The 7782-nt window shown below is 44.7% G+C and overlaps 1 protein-coding gene across 1 annotated transcript in view; it reads right to left on the bottom strand.

Moving 5' to 3' along the window:
- Window positions 1-898: 898 nt before the first annotated feature.
- Window positions 899-7782, bottom strand: part of LOC115356572 (stonustoxin subunit beta-like) — a gene marked incomplete at its 3' end in the record, with an annotated part of 7348 nt that continues 464 nt past the window's right edge. Inside the window, exons 2-5 of the mRNA XM_030047786.1 lie at window positions 4912-5085; window positions 4584-4757; window positions 4366-4412; window positions 899-1368 (exon numbers count right to left, since the gene is read on the bottom strand). Of these exons, the coding sequence (XP_029903646.1) occupies window positions 899-1368; window positions 4366-4412; window positions 4584-4757; window positions 4912-5085 (865 nt within the window). The remainder of the gene's footprint in view (window positions 1369-4365; window positions 4413-4583; window positions 4758-4911; window positions 5086-7782) is intronic.

The following is a 7782-nucleotide window of genomic DNA, read 5'->3' as shown; positions in this document are numbered from 1 at the left end:
TCGATCTGTTCCAGGAACTGCTGTTGTCTTTTTGCAAATGTTCTGTGCACAGTATCATCACCCACAGCATCCTGATGTGGTTTAAAAGCTGCACCAAGGCTGACAAAAAGGCCCTGTAGAGAGTCAGGAAGTCAGCACATGTACAGCGCCAGATGCCGACAACGTGCAGTAAGCATAAGCCAGGACTGCTGCCCTCTGGGAGGCGCTATATGTCCTTACAGGCCTGCACTGCAAGGACATATAACTTGTTATCCTTGAGCCATAAAACACTGAAACTGCTAACCATTCATGGGCCTTGTGCAAATTACTGTTTACACTGCTGCTCATTATTTATCATTATTTAACACCTGATGAACCTGGGAAACATCACTGATGATGTGTCTGAGTGCATTAATTGATGTTTGTTCTAAGTAAGCCGCACACTGTCTCAAATGTGGAGCTAGAACTTTATTAAAAAAGACAATGTTTCAGTTTGCTCAGTCACATGTCACGGAAATCTGAAGGACCACAGCAATATTAGAAATATTAACAGAATACCCAAGCAGGTAACATAAAATATATAACAATAACATATAGTATTAAAATATAACATATACATCTCAAAATATTTCTCATGACATTTTGGTAATGGACTCAGCAGAGACTGGGAAGGACTTGTCTTGATTTCAGAGTCAGCATGAGTCAGGTGGTCCCTGAGGTTATTTTTTTTTTTAACCTTTTCAATAGTTCAATAACTTTCTAATAACTCTTTTACAGAATTCATTTGTTTTACAGTGTGTGTGTGTGTGTGTGTGTGTGTGTGTGTGTATTTATCCACACAGGAGGCTACTCTCACCTCTTAAATCTCACACAGAGACACTGAGGAGTCAAACCTAACCCTAAACCCCGGGTACAGAGGCTCAGTGAAGGTGCTGTTGAAGGTGTGGAGGTGGATCAGTGTGTCAGAGGAGACGCTGTAGAAGGACAGAGAGCCAGCAGGCCAGTCCAGATACACTGCCACTCTGTTAGAGGAGGAGCGGACTGGGATGTCTGTTTCTCTGTTATTGTGCCTGACAGAGAAACTACCATCCTCAGAGCAGATCAGACTCCAGGAGTTGACATTCCTGCCAAGCCCACAGTCATCACTGTTTCCTTTCCTGCCGATTCCTCTAGAAGTCACTGATATATCAATCCATCCTTCCCACTCGACCTCCCAGTAGCACTGACCAGTCAGACCATCTCTACACAGGATCTGTGGCCAGAAGTCAAACCTCTCTGGGTGATCAGGATATGGCTGCTCCTCTGTCACTCCTGTCGCCTTCCTGTTGTCCTCAGACAGGACGAAGTTTCTGTGAGCTGTGTTTGTGTCCAGCTTGGGTTCACAGGAATCTGATGGAGAGAACAAGACACAACAGACCTGCTGTGGTTATTATCTGCTGGTTTACATATGTAAGCGCCATTTATACACAAACTAAACTACAATTGGACATTATGTATTTCTTTATAGTTATAATAATATATAATAATTACATCAAAGAACAGAGATGTCATTATTCTAATTATCTATTAGTTTAACATTTTCAATTTTTAATTCCTTGGTGTAACCTTTATTCAAAAAATGCCGCATGCATCGTCTCATTTTGCCTACAGTTAATGTGCGGCTGAAGATGTGTCCAGAGGCATCAGCAGATGTATCTACACAGTGAACACCCTGAGTCATCAGTGACAGCCAGGAAAAACTGGGAGACAACCATGAATAGTGTGGTGACTACTGGAGAATCAGTGACAGCTCGGAGAGACAGCAACCGGGGCAGAATGGGCTGGCAAACCAATCTGTGTCCTCTGAGAGGACGACGCCCAACCAAGCTATGATGAACTCAATGGAAAAATACCCCCAGGGTTGCCCGAGAGGGGGGGGGGGGATCACCCCAGCCGGAAGGACACAACAGTAATAAACCCAGGCAACGGACAAACGACTATGAGCAAGCAGTTTTCTTGTTGTGGTAAAGTCTTCAAGAACATCTACGGCCTAAAGATCCACCCAAGGAAGACAAAGTGTTTGCTGGGTGCAGAAGCAACACAACGTACTGGCGGTCAACCTGGTGAGACGCATGAGGGGCCAGGCCCGGAGTCACCCCATGGTGCCCAGAACCTCCAAGTGTTGTCGACTAATCCCCCGAGCATTTAATCAGACCAGAGGCAGATTAAATGGCCTGCATCTACCATGGCTTCACTGTGGAAGCAGTTTGACAATGATGTCGACCAAATTCTGGAGGCAATGCCAAAGGCAGACGCTGACCGGAAACTTCAAGCCATGACAACGATCATTGTCAACATTGCAGCTGAACGGTTTGGCGAGGAGGAGAAGAAAAGCTCCAGAACATCATACTCAAAGAACCTTTGAGAGGAAGCTGTCCAAATACATGGGACTGGTCAGTGACTGTCAGCAGGCTGGATGAAGAGTGGGGTGCCTCCCAGTGGAAGTTGGATGCAGAGGTTTCACAGCCCGTTCTTTGGCCTGGGCCTTCAGCAGTTTAAGCATCGAGGGAGAGAGTAAGAGGAGAGCCATCTGCAGTACCACTGAAGAGGCAGAGAGGACCTCAAGATGGCTGTGGCTCAAGAGAGGGGAACCATGGAGTCATGGTAGCTAGCTAGCCATCTGGACACAAGCTGGAGTCTGATCAGCCCTGGCTGGGTCACCTGGATGAGGGTGTATGATGTTGAAAGACCCGAAACCCCCAATGATTCGAGGAACATCACTGAAGATGTCTCCAGAGGCGTCAGCAGATGTATCTATACAGCATGGCCGCCACACAAGTGAACACATCCTTTAATTGAGACATACACAATCATATGAAGAAACACAATTCATTGAACCTTTAAAGTATTCTGTCATTTTAATTGGTGTGGTGTATACTACCTTTTATTCCATGGTCTGGGTGAATACTTGATTCTGATTGGCCACAGGGTGTCCGTTAAAATGTGTTATAAGACACCTGTAAAAAAGTTCCGGTCAAATAGCCTGATTGTTCTAAATTATTGCGCTGGCTCAAACGCTAGTTGGTAACCGTGGCAACAGTAACAGCAACATTTCACAGTTTATTTATCACAACGGCAAGACAGTAGACAAAACATGAGTGATTTTATAGTTTCCTTTAACCTATTTTGTGAATTTGATCATTTTGAAGACTGAGATGCAGCAGAAGAGAAACAGAGAAGTGGATATAAGAAGGAGATGCGACACAAGGAGGTGACACCGGAGGAATTGAATAATTTAGAGGATGACAAGGACGAGGTAAACACAAAGAAAACCACAAAAAGGGCAGTTAAAACATTAAGAGACTTCCTAGCTCAGAAAAACATGGACATCAACTTTGAGAACTACACTGCCACTACTCTCAATGACATTTTGCGACTGTTGTATGCGTCTGTCCAGTCGACTATGGAAGGAGGAGAATACAGTGTTGCCAGTTTGAGGAGTTTGAGAGAGAGAGAGAGGAGCCCAGTAAAAAGTTTCAAGAAGTACATCTCTAAATGTCCCCCAGACGCAAAATCTTTTTATCTGCACCCGAAGCGCTCAATCACCATGGCATCTGATGTGTGGTACTCCAGGGAGCCGATGGGTGTCCACTACTTGGGAGACATGCTAAAAAAATCAGTGAAGAGGTCTGTACAATTCTAATAATAATGTAGCTCTATGCATTATGCCTAACCCCTCTTCTGCCCTCATTAATAATAGCCTGTGTGTTTATTATTGTTTCTTTAAGGTGGGTCTGTCGTGAATTTACACGAACCACAGCCTCCGGGCTGGAGACACACCAGATCATGTCTGTGACGGGGCATCGCTGTGAAAGCAGCCTGCAGGCTTATTGGGCTCCGTCAGTCCAGGAGAGACGAGAATGGAGCAACATTTTGTCATCATTTTGTGTGAGAACATAAGAAGAAGAAGAAGAAGAAGAAGAAGAAGAAGAAAAAGAAACTATTATTAGACTTTTTGTTTGGATCTTTGGGTTAACTTAAGAGCTTGGATTTGATTTTCGACACTTTCTTTGTAGAGTTTTTAAAATTATATCTGGTGTTATTGTCTCTAAAAAATGTTAATGAAATGATGGTTTAATAAAATGATGTGTTTAGTGTTTAGGTGAGTGTTGTCACTGTTTTGACTGTATGGACATTAGTTTGGAGAAATGTGTAAAAATTAGTTTGTAAGATGTGTAAATATTAAAGGAATAAAGATTGTCTTTGTGGTAGAGCATCAAATGTGATTTAGTTTGGTTCAACAGGTAAAAGCAGCTGAGAACAAGCTGCAGAAACTGCAGCTGCAGCATCTAAACAGCTGAATGTTTGCTGCTTTGTGTTCAGGAGTCAAACTAAATCCACACTTACACTTCCTCAGACCTGGTTTCAACCACTGCTCTCCACCATGGTCCACCCTGGAGGAAGAAACAGAGTCAGAGCAGCAGATTCTCTTTGATGATGGAAACATGGGCAGTAAATAACCTTCACTATGAAGGATTTAGCTGACCACATCACTCATATCCACCATTAAGCATGAAACAATACTCCTCAGGCCTCTATAAGACATTGTGTGTGTCTCTTCATACCTGAGAGCCTCCAGTCTCCAGGTTGGATCCTCCAGTCCAGCAGAGAGCAGCTTCACTCCTGAGTCTCCTGGATGATTGTAGCTCAGGTCCAGTTCTCTCAGATGGGAGGGGTTGGAGCTCAGAGCTGAGGCCAGAGAAGCACAGCCTTCCTGTGTGAGCAGACAGCCTGACAGCCTGCACACCATCACAAACACAATCAGTCCAGCACATCATCTGCTTTGTGTTTCCACAAAAACCTACACAGGTTAGGAATCTGATCAGTGACATGAAGCTGCATTTAAATCAGATCTGAACTGGTCATATGTTGAGCAAGTTGAGGAATCCTAACCTGAGAGTCTCCAGTCTGCAGTGTGGACTCTCCAGTCCAGCCGAGAGATGCTTCACTCCTGAATCCTGCAGCTGGTTGTTACTCAGGTCCAGCTCTCTCAGACTAGAGGACTGGGAGCTGAGAACTGAGGCAAGAGCTGCACAGCTTCTCTCTGACAGATTACATACACTCAACCTGAAGACAGGGTAAAAATAAAAACAGTATTAAACTTATTTTTCTCTTATTGAGAAAACAGTATTTTATATGGTAAATATGTCCAGTTAACTATGAACCTACACAGATTTCTTGGAGGCTTTGACCAGTGGCAGCAGCCCCAGAAGAGCCTCCTCTGAATCAGAGTATTTCTTCAGGTCAAACACCTCCAGATCTTCTTCTGATGACAGTAAGATGAAGACCAGAGCTGACCACTGAGCAGGGGACAGTTTGTCTGTGGAGAGACGTCCTGATCTCAGGTACTGTTGGACCTCCTCCACTAGAGAATGGTCATTCAGCTCATTCAGGCAGTGGAACAGGTTGATGCTTCTCTCTGGAGAGGGATTGTCCCTGATCTTCTCCTTGATGAACTGGACTGTTTCCTGATTGGTCTGTGAGCTACTTCCTGTCTGTGTCAGCAGGCCTCGTAGGAGGATCTGATTGGTTTGCAGTGAAAGACCCAGGAGGAAGCGCAGGAACAAGTCCAGGTGTCCATTTGGACTCTGTAAGGCCTTGTCCACAGCACTCTGGTAGAGGTGTTTTAGTTGGGAGGTTGATTGTTCTTCTGCCACACTCTGCCAGGTCTGCTTCATAGAAGATCAGGTTGCCTTTCTCCAGCTGCTCAAAAGCCAGTTTTCCCAGAGACAGGATCATCTTCCTGGTCTCTGGAGTCCAGACTGGATCTGTCTCAGCTCTCCCATGATACTTGAGGTTCTGCACTTTGGACTGAACCACCAGGAAGTGGATGTACATGTCAGTCAGGGTCTTGGGCAGGTCTCCTCCCCCACTGGTTTTCAACACGTCCTCCAGAACTGTAGCAGTGATCCAGCAGAAGACTGGGATGTGGCACATGATGTGGAGGCTTCGTGACGTCTTGATGTGGGAGATGATTCTGCTGGCCTGCTTCTCATCTCTGAATCTCTTCGTGAAGTATTCCTCCTTCTGTGGGTCAGTGAAGCCTCTCACCTCTGTCACCATGCCAACGCACTCAGGAGGGATCTGATTGGCTGCTGCGGGTCGTGAGGTCATCCAGAGGCGAGCAGAGGGAAGAAGGTTCCCCTTGATGAGGTTTGTCAGCAGAACGTCCACTGAGGTGGACTCTGTAACATCAGTCAGGATCTGGTTGTTCTTGAAGTCCAGAGGAAGTCGACACTCATCCAGACCGTCAAAGATCAACACAACCTGGAACTGCTCAAACCTGCTGATTCCTGCTTCTTTGGTCTCATTGAAGAAGTGATGAAGAAGTTCCACCAAGCTCAACTTGTTCCCTTTCAGCAGATTCAGCTCTCTGAAAGTGAATGGAAATGTGAAGTGGACATGCTGGTTGGCTTTGTGTTCAGCCCAGTCCAGAGTGAACTTCTGTGTTAAGACTGTTTTCCCAATGCCAGCCACTCCCTTTGTCATCACTGCTCTGATTGGTTGATCTCTTCCAGGTAAAGGTTTAAAGATGTCCTCACATTTGATTGGTGTTTCTGGTCTGGCTGGTTTCCTGGATGCTGTTTCAATCTGTCTGACCTCATGTTCCTCATTGAGCTCTCCACTCTCTCCCTCTGTGATGTACAGCTCTGTGTAGATCTGATTCAGAGGTGTTGGGTTTCCTGCATTAGCAATCCCCTCAAACACACACTCAAACTTCTTCATCAGGTTAGATCTGAGTTCACGTTGGCACCCTGCGAGAGTTCCTGAGTAAACAAACAAGAAAAAACAACAACAAATGGATGTTGTATTAACCCTCCTGTTATGTTCACATTTTTGAACATCTTTTATGTTTGGGGACAATTTGACCACAGCAGTTCAAACCTCCACAAAATGATTGTAACTGAAATTGTTACCAAAATTTATGTGTCAGGTACTTTATGTTTGGTCATCAAGAGAATGCCAAGAGTGTGCAAAGCAGTAATCAGAGCAAAGGGTGGCTATTTTGAAGAAACGAGAATATAAAACATGTTTTCAGTTATTTCGCCTTTTTTTTGTTAAGTACATAACTCCACATGTGTTCATTCATAGTTTTGATTCCTTCAGTTAGAATCTACAATGTAAATAGTCATGAAAATAAAGAAAACGCATTGAATGAGAAGGTGTGTCCAAACTTTTGGCCTATACTGTATGCCTCTGTCAGATCTGTCAAAAAGTGGTTGGATAAAACAGGCCAAACAGCCTGACTCACCACAACTGTTTTGATTTGATTGGCAGTTTAACTCTGCATTTTAACTGAAGTATACAGTATTTGTCAGGAACCAAATATGAATAATAAATGTGGAACCAGTGCGCCACTGCGTGGTGACATAGTGGCAGAGCAACAACGGACAATTGTGCTTTTATTTTGAAACCAACTGGCTCAAAGTGAAACTGAAACCAACCAGACTTGGTGGATGCATGAGACTTGCATGGAATCTGAACTGTCACTTTAAAGGAGTTCAAAGCCTCTTACTGCTCTGCAGACGCTCAGCCAGCTCCTCCTGCTTCATTCTCCTCAGGAAGTGCAGTGTGATCTGCAGAAAAGCCTCTCTGCTGCTCCACCTCTGCTCTTCCTCCTCACCGTCCAACACCTCCTCATCCTCCCTCTGCCTCTCTAAGCATTCTGGGTAATCTGGACTCAGAGACCTCTGGAGGTTTTTCAGCTCCTTCTTCACAAAGGTGACCATGTTCTCCTCCAGCAGCTGCAACAGAAAAATAAAA

Source organism: Myripristis murdjan, chromosome 24, assembly GCF_902150065.1.
Source record: "Myripristis murdjan chromosome 24, fMyrMur1.1, whole genome shotgun sequence".
NCBI classification, from domain to species: domain Eukaryota; kingdom Metazoa; phylum Chordata; class Actinopteri; order Holocentriformes; family Holocentridae; genus Myripristis; species Myripristis murdjan.
This window is presented reverse-complemented; position numbering and strand designations above follow the sequence as displayed.